Source organism: Neodiprion lecontei, chromosome 5 (genome assembly GCF_021901455.1).
Source record: "Neodiprion lecontei isolate iyNeoLeco1 chromosome 5, iyNeoLeco1.1, whole genome shotgun sequence".
Classification (NCBI taxonomy): Eukaryota; Metazoa; Arthropoda; class Insecta; order Hymenoptera; family Diprionidae; genus Neodiprion; species Neodiprion lecontei.
The window spans coordinates 9,682,574-9,700,766 of record NC_060264.1 but is presented as its reverse complement, the minus strand read 5'-3'; the positions used below and the strand labels follow the sequence as shown (position 1 = coordinate 9,700,766).

General features: G+C 34.6%; 2 protein-coding genes across 8 annotated transcripts; one reads left to right on the top strand and one right to left on the bottom strand.

Moving 5' to 3' along the window:
- The first annotated feature begins 1,698 nt into the window (after positions 1-1,698).
- On the top strand, positions 1,699-13,812 carry LOC107222330 (CD63 antigen). 3 transcript variants are annotated; one of them, XM_046739845.1, is made up of 6 exons: positions 1,699-2,168; positions 2,609-2,797; positions 4,631-4,801; positions 7,370-7,588; positions 7,713-7,774; positions 13,794-13,812. In XM_046739845.1, the coding sequence occupies exons 1-6, from the start codon at positions 2,106-2,108 to the stop codon at positions 13,795-13,797; spliced, it is 708 nt and encodes a 235-aa protein (XP_046595801.1). In that variant the 5' UTR covers positions 1,699-2,105; the 3' UTR covers positions 13,798-13,812. The 3 variants fall into 3 exon arrangements, 2 of the variants coding, with proteins under 2 accessions (XP_046595801.1, XP_046595800.1); XM_046739844.1 differs by lacking the exon at positions 13,794-13,812 and adding an exon at positions 9,287-12,239 and having other exon boundaries at positions 1,700-2,168; XR_006904387.1 differs by lacking the exon at positions 13,794-13,812 and adding an exon at positions 9,287-12,239 and having other exon boundaries at positions 1,702-2,168; positions 7,713-7,871.
- On the bottom strand, positions 12,729-17,910 carry LOC107222322 (ubiquitin-conjugating enzyme E2-24 kDa). Of its 5 annotated transcripts, XM_046739847.1 has the most exons (7): positions 17,470-17,910; positions 17,228-17,273; positions 15,187-15,318; positions 15,030-15,080; positions 14,525-14,657; positions 13,930-14,077; positions 12,729-13,570 (listed from the first exon to the last, which is right to left on the bottom strand). In XM_046739847.1, exons 3-7 carry the CDS (start codon positions 15,315-15,317, stop codon positions 13,473-13,475), a joined length of 561 nt encoding a protein of 186 aa, XP_046595803.1. In that variant the 5' UTR covers position 15,318; positions 17,228-17,273; positions 17,470-17,910; the 3' UTR covers positions 12,729-13,472. The 5 variants fall into 5 exon arrangements, with proteins under 5 accessions (XP_046595803.1, XP_015517118.1, XP_015517119.1 ...); XM_015661632.2 differs by lacking the exon at positions 17,228-17,273 and having other exon boundaries at positions 17,470-17,909; XM_015661633.2 differs by lacking the exons at positions 17,228-17,273; positions 17,470-17,910 and adding an exon at positions 17,028-17,183.
- Between the last annotated feature and the right edge of the window lie 283 nt (positions 17,911-18,193).

Genomic DNA, 18,193 nt, shown 5'->3' with positions numbered 1-18,193 from the left:
TTGATGGGTGATCATACTTCATGGATTTTTTGAAATTTTTCCATTAGTTGGTTTATTTATAACATGAGTTATCCAGTTCTGAAATTAAGATTTCTGTTTTCAAAATGGTTAATATTTTTGTAGCGTACAAAACTACGTACTATAAAGCAGCCCCAGGATTTTATGAAAGTCGGCGTCCATGAATATAAGTACCTATATCTTCGGTCAACGCTTCTTTGCTTCTCATATCAAGCCTTCCTGCACAGGTGTTTGAAAAAATAGCGTGTAATAACACGTACGGATGTGCAATATTTGACTTGTGTGATTACAGCTCTTGCTCGGCTCATTCTGCGTTCATACTAATGCGCGTACGATTGCAGCACTGATGTTCGTGTTAACACTCGCCTTTGCCGCTTACGTCGCAAACTTCACACTCCTCGGAAATCGCCCATTTTCCACATTTGTAACACAATGTATCGTTTTACTTGTTATCAACTCCATTGAAAGTCGTGTTTTTATCCATACTATTTTGCTACGTTTGATTAGTTTCGTTCTCGTGTTTGTTATGATCCGTACGTACAGTCGTAGTGTACTGGATTCATTCGAAAACAGCCAGAGAGGTACCTCTATCACCGTCTTTAATCGCTTCATTATGATAGCTGGGTTTATTTTTTCGATACTTAATTGACTCCTAGGACTTGAATGTGGTCGTTTCAGTACTCCGCGCATGCGCATTTGCAGGCTCACTCAACCATCATAGAAACGGGTACTTTGTGTACGGAAAACAAGCATGAAAATACGCGTAAAACATGCTCGATGTATGGAATAAAGGAATATTACAGCTCGCGCTGTATAAAAAAAACGTAGCACTAGCCTTTGCGGCTCGCAGCAAATTTCACATTGGTCGGAAATCGCCCACCTTATGCACTCGTAACACAATAAGTATACTGCTTAACCGACCATACCTTATAAGTATTTAATTTTTCCAACTTTGTGATTGCTTAGATAAATTTCCTGTTCAATTGGCTGTCGTAAGTAACAGAAAAAAAAATCAAATATCGAATACGACCATTTTACTCGGAGTTACAATAGAAAATGGGGTCCGGGTCCCAGTATCGGGTGCGGCAGGTATATCCTGAACAAATACGTGTGGTATTCTAAGATTTTCGACATCAGTATCAGACTTACGCCGGTTACTTTACAACAGTCCGTAACATAGGTATATGTATATTGACTCAGAATACAAGAAATGCATTCTACACTACATCATTTCTTACAGCATGTTCAGATAGAAATGGTGAAATGCCTAAAAGATGTCTACATTTTTGACGCGTACCTTAACCGGGATCTCAAAGTTCCTAATTGAAGAAAAATGCGGAACCTGCACATGCTTGAAAAATATCTTACAACTTTGAAATCAGTTTCAAATAATGTCTCGAACATTTGGTTCTATGACCATGTGGCATAAAATTTTCGAATCTTTCCATGAAGTTTTACCAGAGAAAATCCACTATGTGGTTTCCGTTTTCAGACGCGCGTCATACGGATAGCTGCCGCAGGTACAACGTATGACTAACTTTTTGTAAAAAGTGTCGATCGAAACTATTGTATGTAGTCCCCTTGGATACGACGCCAAATAGCGACAGGTGCGAAGCGAGTTCAACTGGCGTGGGGGAAGAAATAAAGAGTCGACGGGGTGGACGGGATGTCAAAAGTCGGCTGCAACAGTAGCAATGCTTTTTTAGCGCCACTTTGTGTACACATACGTGTACATCGAGGAGTTTTTTCTTGTGGATAAAATACAAATTCAATACAATACAATTATTGCGAGACTAATAGAAAGTAGTTCCCCGTTCGGAGACAAGCAAATGCGCGCGCAACGGTGTGCTACGACAGACAACAAAAATATCCGTGCGTACTTCATAGCAGACCGAGCCTTCGAGGAGTCGACAGCCTGCCAGACAATTAATTGTTCCAGGCCCTCTGCTAGTAGTAGAAGTGAGGAGTCTATATACGCTTTACGTGTTACGTATAATCGATCCCGGTGTCAGTCGAGTATCGTTAGTGCGGCGGAAGTCTCTGTTGTTGATTAACCGGCGAAGTTTGACATAAATTAAACCGTGAAGATGGTGTCCGGTGGTATGACGTGCGTCAAGTACCTGCTATTTCTCTTCAATCTCGTATTCGCCGTAAGTATATTACGCTAATAAATTACAAGAGTATAGTTTTCAGTTCGTGTAATATCTCTTGCGAGTTGTGTATAAGCCGACAGAGACGAGTCAGTGCTAAATAATATACCGAACGGCTTCGACAATGCATCGCAGGGCGGAAAGAAGCTGCATAAAACGTCAATCTTATTGATATTCTTGTCGTTTATTTTTTTCACACATTGACTACCCCGTGTCCTCGGCTCTATTATTCTGTACGTCCGATTTACAGGCGTACGACAATAAACGCGAGCAATGGAAAGAAAGGACGTGCAGGCACAGGCGTCCCGTGAATAACCGCAACGATAAGCGTGCACATTATGCACCGATGATACGGATCTAGAAGTTATTTTCAGCCAAGCCTGCTGGAGAATAGGATTGCTTATTTTTAATCACCTAACGGACGTTTATTTCACTTTCAGATAACCGGAATCGTTTTCATTTCGGTCGGCGCCGTTATACTCGGCTTGTATAAGGGGTACAGTAACTTTGTGGATCCGTGGTTCTTCGCCGCTCCCGTTCTCATGATTGTCGTTGGAATCATCGTATTCCTAGTATCGTTTTTCGGCTGCTGCGGAGCTGTCAAGGAGAACCACTGCATGATCATAACGGTATGCTTGACATATGACTGAAATACGATGTTTATACGTATACGTAGGTATGCGTATCTCACCTGAATAACGTACCGACCCACGCTTGTAACCCCGCAACCTTACCGAGCAGCTCGGCATTTGTTCCGTTTCATCCCCCCCCTTCTTTGAGAACATCATTTTTCCTATTTTTTTTTTTTTTTGTAACCGCAAAATTTTCTGAAATTGATATTTGCAATTCAAATTATGACTAAGAACGAAAATTCCCGCTATTATTTTCAAGACTTTAAACCTTCTAAATTATTTCTTTCCTCATATGACTACTGTACTGGATATCCTTGAGAAATAATTTTGGGAATTATACCAATATTTTTCTTTGATAGCTAAGGCCCAGTTCCACAACTTCTTGATTAAACCACGATTGTCTAAACTCAGGTTAAAGTTAACCAGAGATTAAATTCGAAAAAAGTTCGACTTTGAAACACTGTAACTTTGCATAAATTGCAAATAGAAAGTTGAATCAAAAACTATTTTGGAGCTGAAAATGTTGGTTTTAAGCTCCATTTTCTAGATTTAGTATGTACGCATTTCTTCGCGAGTAGTCCCGTCTTTAAGTCACTGATGTCAAATTTCTAAAGTGAACCTTCGACTTCGCGTGTTCGGACGCGATTAAGAGAATTTATAGTAGTTTATCAAGACAGCCACTTTTCGGCTTGAAGTTTTAACTTTGAAATGGTTTTTTTTTTTTTTTTTTAATTTTTGAACCTTCAAATATCGCCTCTCTGAATCATTTAAAAAATTTTCTCAACGGCAATAGCAGATTTGACAACTTTCCAAAGATGGCCTTTGAAATTCAGTAATCAAAATTTGAACTTTACCGCGGAATAGCTTCCATAAAAATGGCGATCATGTCTTCCCGTCTTACCATTTTGAAGAATTAGAGATACCTCTTCATTACCCTGTTTTTAAATTTTTCGTACCTTCCTTAATACCAAAGATATTGAAGTTCCAATAAAACAGCGACTGTACGTTTACCTCTGGCACTTGTTATATAGGATCAAAATTTTTCGGACACTTTTTAATTTGATATTGGATAAATTGTCTACAAAAAGGCTCAGAGAAAATTTGCAAAAACTATTCTGAAGGGAAAATTACATGTTACAAAATGGCTATCTTGAAAATATAAAATAAATTCTCTTCATCGCGTTTGATTATACGAAGTTGAAGGTTCACTTCAGAAATACAAGTGTGACTTACAGAAAAATGCGTATAGACTAAATCTAGAAAATGAAGCTTGAAGCCAGATTTTCAGCATCAAAATCGTTTTTGCTTCAACTTTCTACTTGCAAAGTTAAAGCGTTTCAGAGTTAGATCTTCTTCGGCCAAAAACGAGCCTGTTAATTTTTTTCACAAATGTATTTTCACTATAAATTGTGACCAATAAATTCTCTGTCAGGCTGCAATGTTCTTCATAACCAGCCAACAGATTAGAGTCATTTTCTTTTTAAATTTTTTACCTACAACCCAAAATGAACTTTTCACATAGATCAAGAAGTTCACTTAAAAATTGAAACAATTTGAAATATTGAGTAGAGCTGAATTTAAACATGTGTAAAACAAAGAGGAAAATTTGTATAAGTCATTCAAGTGCAGGAACATTTTTCTCAATTTCAGTTTACAATTCACGAATTTTATTAGAACTTTTTAATTTTCCTCTGTTGTGTCAAAATACTGAAAGTGTAGCATATAAATAGCAAATCCAACTGATATATCTTATTTCACTGTGCCAAATCTCTATGTACTCATAGATTAATAATAATCCTATTCTAGCCTAATCATTTTGTGATTTGTTAGTTCTCTCTTCTATTGCTCTTGATATTTGCACTGGAAATTGGTGCCGGCATCTCTGGATACATGATGCGGAACGAAGTCGGAACGATGCTTGACAATCATCTGAATACTACCATGTCGGAGTATTTAACTAACAAAGAAGCCGAGAATTCGTGGGACATCATGCAGCATGACGTACGAAATTTTAACTATAATTTTCACCTCCAGATTACCCGCTCTAACTAAAAACTTAAGAAAACGAATCCTATAAAACTTTTCGTCTGTTCATAAAGTTAATCAAATCCTACGAAATTTTTAAGCAATTGCTTGATTATTGACTGCCATAATTAATTAGAGGCATTATCCCTACAGGAAGCTTTCTATAAGATTCTGCTCTTTTTATTTTACCATTTCTCCTTACACATCTTTTACCGTGAGATGTAGATTTCTCCATACAAGTTATCAAATTCATATTGTTGCTAATTTGCGATTTTCCTTTTATTTACTGGTAGATTTTATTTTATACCAATTTTTATAATCTCTCATGCCAACGAAAAGAAGAAGAAAAGAATTCCAACTATTGAAATCTTGTGTGATTAAAACAGGAAATCGTAGGAATATACAATCTGAGAATTATAAGAATTTTGATTTTTAACAAACTGGCAACTATTTTTGTAAGCATAATTGTGTCTAGGCATAGGTACGTAATTTTTCATCTGCACCATGTTTTTTAATTCTTGGTATTTGCCATCAGTGTGTCAGATACTGACCTATTTGGCATTTTATTAATACCTAATTGATTTTTACCACTTAAATAATTCAGGCTTTATGTTACGACACTTGGGTGGACTATGACTGTTTTAAAATGTAAAACACATACAAACTACTTGAGCAAGAGCCTCTTTCTCTGTGTCAATCAATATTTCTATCAGTTTGAATTTCCTTTTGCCAAGTCTTGTATTATAGTCTTTAGTATAGCATCTAGCATATAATATATCAGAAAATCGCTTCTCTTAACGGCGATGCTGGTAATCTACATGGACAGTGATCACCAAGATTTCTGATATGTAGAAAATTATTTTTAACTTGATACTGAAAATATCAAAAATGTTTTACGGTGCTTTTTTCCAATTACTCATGATATAAAGTATTCCCATTATGTCTTTTACATATAGCTATTATGAGCAAATAAACATTGACATATTAGGGTGCCAATAAAGACCGGAACTGTTAAGAAAATTTTTTAGCTTCTGAAAGTTATAAAAATATCAAAGAAGTTCGTCATGGGTCAGGAAATATTTGTAGAAGAAATATGTAAAAATATTATTGACCCACATAGTCTGCGTAAGTTTCTATCACAGTTAGTGTCGTCAAGGCGACTGTTTCTTTTTGTAACGTATCCGTATAGGAATAAGAAGAAGAATGAACGAACGGTAATCTTATAAAATCTTTGTTAAAAAGCTTAAACATCTGTTTTTCAATACACTCCAAAATTCTATTATTTCACAATTGACTTATGGTTAAAAAAAAGTCTGAGCTTTTTTCTAAACTAATATCAAGGAAGCTTGTTATTTGTAGTTAGTCTTGAAGATTAGCGTAACCTTGAATTATCCCTTTTACTTGTCACTTTGGCAACAAAGAATTTCATGAAAAAGAAACTTCTTAAAAAAATTATTCAGTTTAGATTGAATTTATTGTAGAATCTCATAGAATATTCAAACCACTGGCAACGGTCAAAGTTACACCTGCTGTGTTAGGAGTTGAGAGAAAATAATTGTTGTACTCAAGGTGAGAGTGCCATAAGACTAGTTGATTCGGTGACTGCATTTGATAGAACTCTATCAACGAGCTATAGATGGTAGGTTTTTATTATCACCTATAACTTCCAGTCGCCAGTCATTCTGGTCTACGTGCACGGCTTGGGTGAAAGGAAAACTATTGCATAAGACAAACTGTACGGATCAATTTACCAGATGTTGATTCACGTTTTAACTATACCATTCATATCACTATGTACTTCTCATCATCTTTATGCACGAACCAAAACATTATGAAATAATGTACAATGATCGAGATGTGCAAAATTATTGCTTACACAGAGATCTGGAATAATTACTCAATTGATGAGATATGTGGATTCCGAAATATAAAAAGATACTTTCAGTATTGATGATGAAGTTGGCAGATTGTTCCATTTGTCATAAATGTCAAGGCCTGTGATAGGTGCAAAAAAAACAACAACATTGACCAGCAATTTACTTGAAGTACTTAAATAATTCAATGATCTTGTTATTTAGAATAACCATTTTGATGCAATATCAATGCGAACTAAATGACCAGTGAAGCGTTTTGCACCAACAAAGTAACTTTTAATATCAATTTCAACTAGTCTTGCTTGTGGACATAGCTGATCTACGAAAAAACGAGAGCCCGCCTCAGATACTAAATAAAACAATTTATCTATTTTTTCATGAAGGAGAAAAGTTCTGTTTCATATAAAATTCCCCACAAGCATACAAGTATTTGTCTGCAGTCCCGATAAGTAAATTCCGATATACTGAGAACTGTAGAAACCGAAATTGGAAATTACTTCAAATCAATAGCTTAGTTCATGCGAGAACCCGGAGGTTTAGTAAAAACAAAATGATGAAGTCCAGTATCAATACTTCTATCCTCACGAAATTGTTGTCCTCTTTTCAAGAGCAGTTGTAAATTGAGTCAGGCTTTGATTGGTCCGTTTTCTAAATTAATTTTTTGTTTTAGTTGGACTGCTGCGGTATGGATGGCCCAAAGGACTGGGAGAAGGTATTTAAAACCACCGAGTTACCAGAGGCATGCTGCACCGAACTTGATATGGATAAGAAATGTGATGAAAACTTAATTGAGATTCGTCATGAGGGCTGTAGTATGAAATTACAAAACGCAATTGAAGATAATGCTGTGATCATCGGTGGTGTGGGTATTGGAATTGCTCTGGTTCAAGTAAGTCTATAATGTTTCAAAATTATCTTTATCTTCCTTTTCTTCAATATTTTCATGTTAGAACTCAGTGTAGTGCATCTGTAGATCTAGTAGGTGACTGAACGTATTTTATTCTTTGTTCCAGCTGATCGGAGTAATCTTTGCGTGCTGCTTGGCTCGCTCCATCCGGCGCGAGTATGAGACTGTGTAAGCGTTTACAGATATGAATTTTCACTGTAATCTGCCTACCATGCACTTTCTACAAATTCTGTTCTGTCACACTGTCTACACCATGTTCCTATCTGTAAGATTGATTGCCATTTGATATGTATAGTTACTTGTCAGATGAGTTTTGCACAATTTCTCACAAACATTACAGTTTTTTTTTAAATCGAAAATTCTTATTTTCCTACTCATGTCTTAATTTTAATTTGTATAGCACACGCAAAGCTGAAGTATAATTTTTTCATCAAAAGATAGGGTAGTCTTTTATACTGTTTGTAGAAATTCTAAGGTCAATTATTTAATTTAATTCCTCTCGTAACATATTCTGCATATTATTTGCGTTAAATTTCGGATGATTTTTTTTCTGTTTCAAATTGGTCCATGTCATTTATCGCGACTAGTTGAGATATTTTACATGCAACGCTTAAATGGATTGCCTAATAAATGTTGTGTCACGCCGTTAAGGTTGAGACGTGTTTAACTCCCATAAAAATAGTTATCTATTACCAATTTCTACCATCTTAGGCCGCAGTAAAATATTTACGACTGCATTTTGCAAATTACTTTTTGGATGTTGGGATTATGTGTTACCGTAAAAATTTGCGTAAGACATGAAAGATAATAATGCTACGCTAGAACATTGATATGTATCTTATCCACCGTTTTACAATGATAAGTATCTTGTCGCGCGGTGTAAGTCCAAAATATACAATTTAAAGGGAAACTGTGATCTAAAATTATATTGAACGTTGTAGCATGTGCTGTATTTTTCTCTTGACCAATTTCATTACAAAAAATTCTTCTAAAAAATGTCAAATTAACATGCAACCGATATAGTGTAAACATATAATATATATATTAAAAAATAATTTTATTAGCAAAATAATGAAAATGCAGACTAACTATTTGAATCTGTATTACAGTACACTGACAACATATAGTATATACTACTACCTATGCTATATATATATATATAATATGGAAACGCTACGTGAAGTCTAAAGTTTAAATAATAATAATAATAATAATAATAATACTGATATTAATAAGATTAAACTACATATTTATATAACATTAAGATGATATTCTATTGTTTTCTACATTGTAAAGTCTACGTAGTGTTGAAAGAGAATAATAATAAATATAAAAAGATGGTACCGATGTGCTACAAATAACGTGGAGTTATCTAACAGTCTCTCAATAACTATTGAGGTTTTTGAATCATTCTCACGTTAATGGCGAATCTTGGCTATGAAATATATTGATAATTATGTTACGTTAAATGAATAACTTAGTGTTCTCCGAAAACTTTGGTCTCGAGTGAAATGTTTTAGGGAATACTTGGGTAGATTTTTCAGCTATAGTGTGTGTCGCTTATTCGTTGTTCAGTGCACTTTTATGTGTCGTTTCATCTTTAAAACGAAATATATATGAAGTTTCATTTTTTAACCAGCAAAAAAACTTCAAATGATACCATAACATTTTTAATTACAGTGAAACCACAGCACACTGATCCGCCACCACTTAGGAGGCACATTTCATTATATTGTTCATCATACATTGTTGGCTGGTTATTCATACGGTTCATTACGATTGTAGTTTTCTTGTGCTTACGAACATGTAACAAAAGAGGAATAGTGGAGCATTAAACGGAGTGAAAAAATAATCAGAGACAACAATATTCCAGAAATTAGTAGAAGATAAAAATGCCGAGCTCCTGCCTTACAAATGTTTCATATGTTACTCTTATGGATGTACACAAGTATACGGAGTATTACCGTACATGAGTCTTTTGCCTCTCTGCAACGTTGAATGTGGAATGATTATGGTAAAATACCATTATTCCTCTTTATACTCTTTATCTATCATACTCACGAGTAAAAAATATGTAACGGCTATCAGTGCGATTTCTTCCATAATTGGATATTAAATTGTCGGCTTGAATTATTGCCGTAAAATAAGTTTAAAGTTCTTACAGCTTGAATAATATTTTCAATGTGACTAAACCTCGATAAATTCTCAATGCCGTAGTTAATTGACTGACAACCAGTATACTTTATTGCAAATTTAATGTCAGATATGAAACAAGCAAAAAATGATAATTTAAGGAAAGAGCATACAACGTCCACACAACTTGCACGATAGTGTGATATGTATAAGTATACATGAGTAATTTTGTATTTTACTACATCTGTATATGTAGTTTGATATAAATAAAAGAAAAAAAAAATACGGCAGAAAATACAAGTAAAATCTTTGCCAAAATGTTATGTGAATCATTGCTGCAAGAAACATTGATGATATCGATATAAAAAAATTCAGTACTTCTAGGTACTCGGATTTGTGGCGCATGTATGTACAGTACATACATACCGCATGTAAAAGAAATGGAACAGTATGATGCATATGGTAACATCACTCTTGTCAATAATTCAGTATCTGTGTCAGTGAACTCTCCTCATATATTGATTCTCTTTGTTTCCTTAGATAGGTTGGCACTGGCTACTTGTTCTCGAACTAGAAGTAGCGAGTTGTAATTAAAATTTTGAACCCCCTTTTCCACATATTTCAAAGTAATCATTTTATGTTTCATTCTCCAACTTAATTATGAAACCTATGCAGTACATGCAATTTTCACAGTAACGGAACAATTTTAGTAATTACATGCACTAAAGTCATAGTAACGTAGTACGGGAAAGAATTGAATTTCGATCAATATATGCGTAATATTACCGTGCCATCTGTAAATTCGTTGAACCATAAACTCAAAAGAGACTCAAAGTTGCAATTCATGGTCTTATTTCTTTATATTAGTATAACGCTTCATATCCTAGTTTTATTTACGTCATTTTATGTTACTAAAGCTAAAGAAAATAACAACTAACGTTACTGATCTAAGTCATTAAGAATTTAGAAAGTTTGACAATTATTGAAGCAGACTACGGATGTTCGATTTTTCCTCGATTGCCTAAACAGTAAAAATTAGTGAATGTTTCATTCGACTGTAATGGAAGCATACCCTGATTTATTGAGAGATAAATTTCGATATCACAATGAGATACGTACTTTTGGTCTTTGAATGAAATTTATTGGGGATAATTATATGGAACAATTGTGTAAAACATTAATTACTCGAACATCCGATTAAGCCATGATGAACACTGTTTTTTACTTTCGTCAAAATTAAAATTTCATTCTTCGTCAACACATAAGCAGTAAAATAATCTGTTCACACATCATAGTGAAAGTAGTCAGTCATGTGTATGAAGTGATACATATGTTGCAAGAGAAGAATTACAATATAAATCTAAATATAGTATATGTTAGAATAGTTTCTTGAGAGTTTTTTAGTCATGGGTACAATATGGTACACATAATTTCGCTTATTTAAGATTGTTTACAGCACTATAGCTCTAAGTTTCCTCCTTTAAAATTTGTATTACCTATTAATTAAATCATGATCGCTTCATCAATGATTTAGATCCATCCCCGGTGCACGTGTATCAGAACGACATTTACAATCAGACTTCAGATGAGACTGACAATTATTACGATAATCAGTATTAACAACTTAAAATATTTTTCCATGCGAGATATTGTATACATAAATTTATACGACATAAAATTTTGATCGCTCGTGGTAAATTCCGAAAAAAAAAATAAAAATTATAAAAAAATAACGAAGGAGGGAAAATGTTCTCTATCCATTGAAATTATTACTCAGTGTACACATTGAATGTAATATTTTGTTTACTCGTACTTTATAACTTTTTGGCTACTCATTTATAAGGATCTAATACTGTCTATCCTTAGCACATATTTGTCTAGCTATTATAACTCATTAAAATAAATAAACTATAATTACGTATTCGTTTATTTCAAACCTGTTATTTAATGTCTACTTTTGAAATATTTGATTTTACTGGTTTACCATTTTCTTATAATTGTACGAAGATGTAACAAAAAATCAGAGACCACTGGTTATGGAAAGAAATAAGTGACACGATTATGTATAATGTAGTTTATTTAATCTTGATATCAATGCCACTAACTAGCAGACTAACATTTACCATATTGAATATTAAACGAAACTTGAACGTTTCTTCTACACAGAGTCATTCAGAATAGGAAGTTGCAGTAATTGCACTTAGTACCACAGCCCACATTTGTATTTAAAATGTCCACATAATAGTTTTACGCGTGAAATAACTCTGTAACAATTTTCCACAACTTCCATTACTGCATCGCTCGTGAAATCATAATAATGATAATGTTCAATAATAATTATATAAATGATAATGATGAGGGAATCTTCAATGCACAAGGAAATCAGAGAGATTCACATTAATTACGAAATCAATAAATAATTATTAAATTGAGAGATCTCTGACAGTTGATAATTTCGAATTAGCTTATATAGAAATACATATATTTAAAAAATACAATTTAAAAAAAAAAAAAAAAAAAAAACCAAGGAATGAACAAAAGTTTCATTTATACTTTTTTAAATTGAAGACTAATTTCTCTCACCTAAAACTGCTAATTTTTGGCTGAACACATTTAATAGTAATGGCTGCCGTTGCAGATACTACAACAATTAATTAATCATAACTATTACTCTTCTGATTTTAAGCTTATAACTTCATCCCATTGTTTCACGCATTAAATCGATACCTAATATACTTTTTTAAATGAAAATGTAATAAACAAAAACATTATTTTAGCCAGACACATTGACTAATCTTCAACGATGACTCTACCCGCAGCTGGATAAAAATTCAGGTCAAAGTTACAATGATATTGATTATACTAACTTGAATATACAGGAAATAATATTTATTTACAATTACAATGATTTTAGCAAGTGGCCCCAAACACTTGAACGGTTTACGAATATCACTGTTAACTACGCGATGAAGACGACACTGCGTTACACTGATGACATACAACTCATATGAATTCAGGCAGGCAGTTTTTTTTTTTTTTTTTCTTAGATAAAGTAATTTTTGTAAAATCAATGTCTTTACACAACGATTAATAATACCAATTAAGTGATGAGTGATGGAAAAATCTAAAATTACCTTAATAATTAAAAAATATGATGATAATATTAAAGTTGAGCGTATACAAAAATATTGGATGGGTGGTGGCGAAAGGTATGATCATCGGGGTGTGAGAGAGTTGGGCCTCTATATTCGCATCTTAATATCTAAGTACCTAGGTATTTACTTACAGTTTATCATTTAATATTATTATAGTTCGTGACCTCTCCTATCCTAAAAGTATCAGTATAATCGGACAGTATTGTTCGTTTGCCAATACGATCAATTTAAATACTAGCTTGTCATAGTTTGGGTTGAAATTCTCCAAGCTCATGCCGCTTCATAGTTTAATCACACATACACTCGATCACTCTTATTACTTCGTTTGTTCGTTCATTTTCACACTCATTCGTCTTAGGCACATGACATACTCAATTCAACATAAAAGCACAACACATTTACGCCGATAGCTGTTCTCAAGTTTGTACACCTCAGCTGTTGTTCAAAGCTGCCCCGATTAAGCAGTTCTAGTTAAAATATTTTAAGGATTACATCAGCCAGGTAACAACGAGAGCTCACAGCTGGTGATACATTGGCATGAGGCTAATAGGAGACAAATTCAAGAGTTGAATAAATGTTCATGTGGCGTAGCGCTTGGTCCAGAGTCGTGCTATACGATCGTGTTCTTCCCTGTTTTGCAGATATTGCGTTGCTATACTACCGACCAAGGGATCAGCTGAAATTTATCACATCACACATTATTATCACCTTTCTAACAGCGTTAAAGTAAACATGAATAATTTTCACCGAAAAAATCGGAAATTGTTGGCATAAATTCAACACAGATGAAATGCACTTATCTCATCAAACAAAGCACCGAAAAAAAATTAAAATTCAAAAAGGAATGTGACTTATTTGTTGATTCAGTCTGAATTGACTTTAGCAAACATTTTTTCCAGGTAAACGAAATTTGGAATGTGTAAAATTCAATTGCGAGAAGTGACTGTAATCCCCGTACACATTTATTGCTCAGTCTTTTGTTCGTCCGAAGTAAACGCGATAGACGATAACTAAGTGAAAAACGAGGCAACACACCTGGATTGCAGTCTGTGAGGAGGGAACAGATGGAGAGTAGAACCTTAGAAATGGTGAGGGCAGGCGACCAGTTGTCCTTCAGAATATCCAGGCATATTACTCCTTGGCTATTTATATTACAGTGATAAATGCGTGTTCGAAACGTGACCTGAAAATATACAATAAATTCAAGATACCCACGCAATAACAGTCGTAATACGTATGCATATTGTTGCATTAGTTGCATCTACATCTATGACTTCATATGTATGGAAGTTTAGGAATCATGATTATTTCGTGCGCGCCTTGATGAGCAGTTTTCACATAAAAAGTGTGGAAATGGTATGTTAGCCACAGAATGTTACTATGAATTTATTTGAAAAACAGTTTATAATAGCAGCAGTAATAAAAGAGGTTTTCTGTACAAAAAGTGCAAAGTTCCTCTGTATGTAGTCCTCTAAAAATCTGATACATAAATTTTATCTGAAACTATGAACAACTGAATTTCTCATACACTTTTCTTAGTGTTTCAATTCGTATTCATTATCAGTTATAATACTGGAAATTTTGTACTAATTTTCAGCTACCACTGAGATGATTGCAATCTTTTGCATACCTTAGGAGGTTTGAAGGGATATTCGGGAGAAAAGTGAATATCCAGAAAAAATACTCCTCCTTCGTAGACTGAACCAGGTGGTCCTAATATAGTGGATACCCATTCGTACAAGTTGTCTCCCTTAGGCCCGGCACTGTGGAGAAACACAGAGTTGTGTAAAAATCACATCTTACAAATAGTTAGAAGCTCATATTTTCATTAATTTGTTAAGAAAAAATGTATTTCACCCATACATAGTTACTATTAATGAGATTACATTAAAAAAAACTATGATTCTAGTCTTTCAATTAAGAGTTTTGTGAAGAAGATGAGGAAGATAATTTTTTAAATGGAATTTTTATCAAATAATTCAATGAAATAGTTTTTAGAATTCCAACATTTCTACTATTTGGAAGAATAAAAAAAAAAATCGGCCCAAGCGCAGAAAATATATTCAAAAAGAATAGATGGCCCCAGTTTTTGAACATATTATTCATACAGACTAATTATTACATATACTACAAACCTGCAATTAGGTGGAGGATCCAAAGTGATTTCAGCTAGTTCCTTTTGTATCCTGAAACATGGATTAAAATTGTAAGTTTTGCACCCAAATAATTAGCAAACAATGGATTTATTCATCAGAAAATATGAGAAATCATTATTCTCTACACGATCAATACCTTTTCGCAGAAGTTCCTAGTGCCTTAGACATTTTTGGATTCGGTTTTGCCTCCTTGTTTTCTGGTTTATTATCTGCCAAAGACGAACCACGGCCTCGTCCTGTGCCACTTGATCCAGCCCCGGATGACATACTTGAACGAAACATAAACATATAAAATAATATTCACATCAATCAATAGATGTAGCACATGAAATATATACGTAGCAGGTACTGATTGAACAGTTACTTTTTGTTGAACTTAATTAGCACTTGATTACTCTTCACTTGCCTACCATCTTCTGATGATTAGTTCGATGAAATATGTCACAGAGTATTAGCATGACGAAGAATAAGATCTTTCTCCAATTATCATACGCCAGGATTGAACATTGGAAATAACAAACGTAGGAAGCTACTTAGACTATAAAAAGTAATAATGTAAACGGTGAATGATGTACGATTAACACTCAATATTAAGCTTGACAATTTGATAAAAGTTACATTACAAGTAGAAATTGAGAGTAGCCTCAATATCTAATTTATACAATACTTTATTTGTGATTAAATATATGTAAAAATTTATTAATTATTATTATTATTTTTATTATAACAATAAATCTAGAATTATCGATATGTGAACCAGCTTAAGAAAATCAGTTTCTACTTAAAAACAAACGATTGTGTCCATTTTTTTTATAAGGAGTGACGAACAGCTTCCTAACAAAAATGAAAAGTTTTGAAATAAGTCTCCAATTGAATCAGTTCGTAGTACTGTTGGATCGGCTGGATTTTTATTCTTCATTTGAGAAGTCTGACAGACGAAGTTCAATCAAAGTAATCTAAATACAATACCATCATTTTATATTCCACAGAAATGTAACATTGAATTCATTTTAATCGATCGAGAATGAGATCGCTCGTGGAAATAAAGCCTCACCAATTAAGTGCGATTACAATATCAAAGTATTGCTACAAGCAAAAAAATTGAAACAAGATTAAAACGTTTTTTCAGAAAAATTAGACAAAGTTTCTAGAGAAAATGGGTGAAATTTCCAATATTGCTGGGTACATTAGTCCTACAGCGATTCAATAGAGCTTCAGGAATATACCGATGATAGATTCTTTTAAAAATAAAGGAAATAATGTACATACTATATACAATTCGTGAGTAATTCTAAAGCAGGTGCCAAACATGTTGTATGTCATTGATAAAAGTGTTGCAGGTCGTTAATTGTTTGACAAGTATTCGGATAACCTGTGCTTGCCGTTGCCTTGATACATATCAAGTATCAAGAAGCGTGTATTACGACCGCTGAGCGAATTGTGCAAACAACTGTTTTGAGACGTAACGATGCAAATTTAGCACATGGAAATATAGAGCACCTGTACTTGCTAATGCGATATATAGAATGCAATGCGTAAGGAAAAAGAATGTATATAAACAGCAAAAACGATGTACGAAAGTTGGGAAGACTTACATGATCTTTGGATTCTAACCACAAACTAGGAGCTAATAGCGGCATGTAAATTGTGACGGCAGTTTTGAATCAGAATTATGTGAATGAAATGTTCGCTTGTTCCCTGTGTTGAGAGCTAAGTAAATAAAAAGTAACAAAACGGATCAAGGTGGAATGATGAGTGGCAGATTAGCGAACTATACATACGTTGAGAAAATTAAAAGCCGAATAAGAAAATTGTGAGAGCAATGTAAAAAAAAAAAAAAAAACATCAAATATCAATGGGACGAGGTATCCGTAGGTATCGTGAAATTACGTGCGTGTGTGTGTCTGCTTGGAAATATTTTATTCGAGCCCATGCTAGGTATGTACGTATGTATCTACGTCTAGGAGGTGAGCTCACGAATTTGCGGTGCTGTTCGTCCGGTGATCGAAAACGTCTGCAGATTGTAGATATCGTAGATATGGCAAAATGCAAATTAAACGGACAACACTGATTGCGAGCGGGCGATCGAGCACGTTGACATGAGAAACGACAAGCCAACTAGATAGATAAGTTAGCGAAAGGGAATTAAGGCAGGAGCGAATTTGTGCATGTATTACCTAAACGCACTCACACAGTGCAGACTTGTTTTCAGTTGCAGTTAGTCTGAAAAAATGATACATAAAATGAAGAATGAAGAGTAGGAGAAAAAAGATAAATTACAAAAACCACTGAACAAAGAATCGAGACATAGTGCGAAAAAGAGGTGACTGTGTTTTTAACCGCGGTGTCAAACGCGAGGGAACCTGTGACCAGTAGCCACGGGGAGACAATCACATTGGAATATGTAATAAGTATGTACCTTGTGTATGAAACGCGTAGGACGGCGTGTTTGCAAACAAGCAAATAGCGGCGGTCGGAACTGGCGGCTGATCGCCGGTATGCTTGCCGGGTGTCGAGGTAAACGTTAAACACAACGGCGAGAGCTCGCCGGATTTGGATAATGGAGGTGCTGCACCGCCGCGACGTGCAGCTCGGGTCTTCAGACTCCTCTGGCTGAGGCCTTGGAGGCCGCCCCAATAACCCGACTGCGAACCCAACGCGGCGTCCTGAACCTTTATTAATCACCGATTTACTTCACGCTCTCATTTGCTCACTGCCATAAGATACCACGAGCCTAAAACATACGCCGATACCCTCCTTTACCCCGTTTTTGCTAATGGACTATTTTTTATTTTCATCGGAAGCTCCGCTGCTGCTGCTGGCTGTTGCTGTAACCAACCAAAGAAAACACAAGCGCACAAAGGGAAGAATTTGAATCGCCCTCTCCTGACTGACCCCCGGAAGACTGCTGCTGCCCAGTTGTTCTCAACCAAACGGCTTATTGTCGTTTACACGCGGCTTGATGATTCTTCTTGACCGACCGAGCTTGCCCTTTCTACAATTCTTCCAATTACTCCTTAGGAGAGTTATCAAACCGATTTTTACTCTCGCAACGAGTTGATTGGGAAAGAATATAATCATCGAGCATCGAGCTATTCGTTAAATTTGGGGAGAAAATTTACTACGACGGGAATATCGGCGCT

Excerpts from the sequence above, each read along its gene's own strand:
- LOC107222330 (XM_046739844.1), top strand. The coding sequence starts at position 2,106 with ATGGTGTCCGGTGGTATGACGTGCGTCAAGTACCTGCTATTTCTCTTC. Across the intron at positions 2,169-2,608 it reads TCTTCAATCTCGTATTCGCC|ATAACCGGAATCGTTTTCAT; the intron begins GTAAGTATATTA and ends TTTCACTTTCAG. Across the intron at positions 2,798-4,630 it reads ACCACTGCATGATCATAACG|TTCTCTCTTCTATTGCTCTT; the intron begins GTATGCTTGACA and ends GTGATTTGTTAG.
- LOC107222322 (XM_046739847.1), bottom strand. The coding sequence starts at position 15,317 with ATGTCATCCGGGGCTGGATCAAGTGGCACAGGACGAGGCCGTGGTTCG. Across the intron at positions 14,658-15,029 it reads GATCCTCCACCTAATTGCAG|TGCCGGGCCTAAGGGAGACA; the intron begins GTTTGTAGTATA and ends GTTTCTCCACAG. Across the intron at positions 13,571-13,929 it reads CCTCACAGACTGCAATCCAG|CTGATCCCTTGGTCGGTAGT; the intron begins GTGTGTTGCCTC and ends GATAAATTTCAG.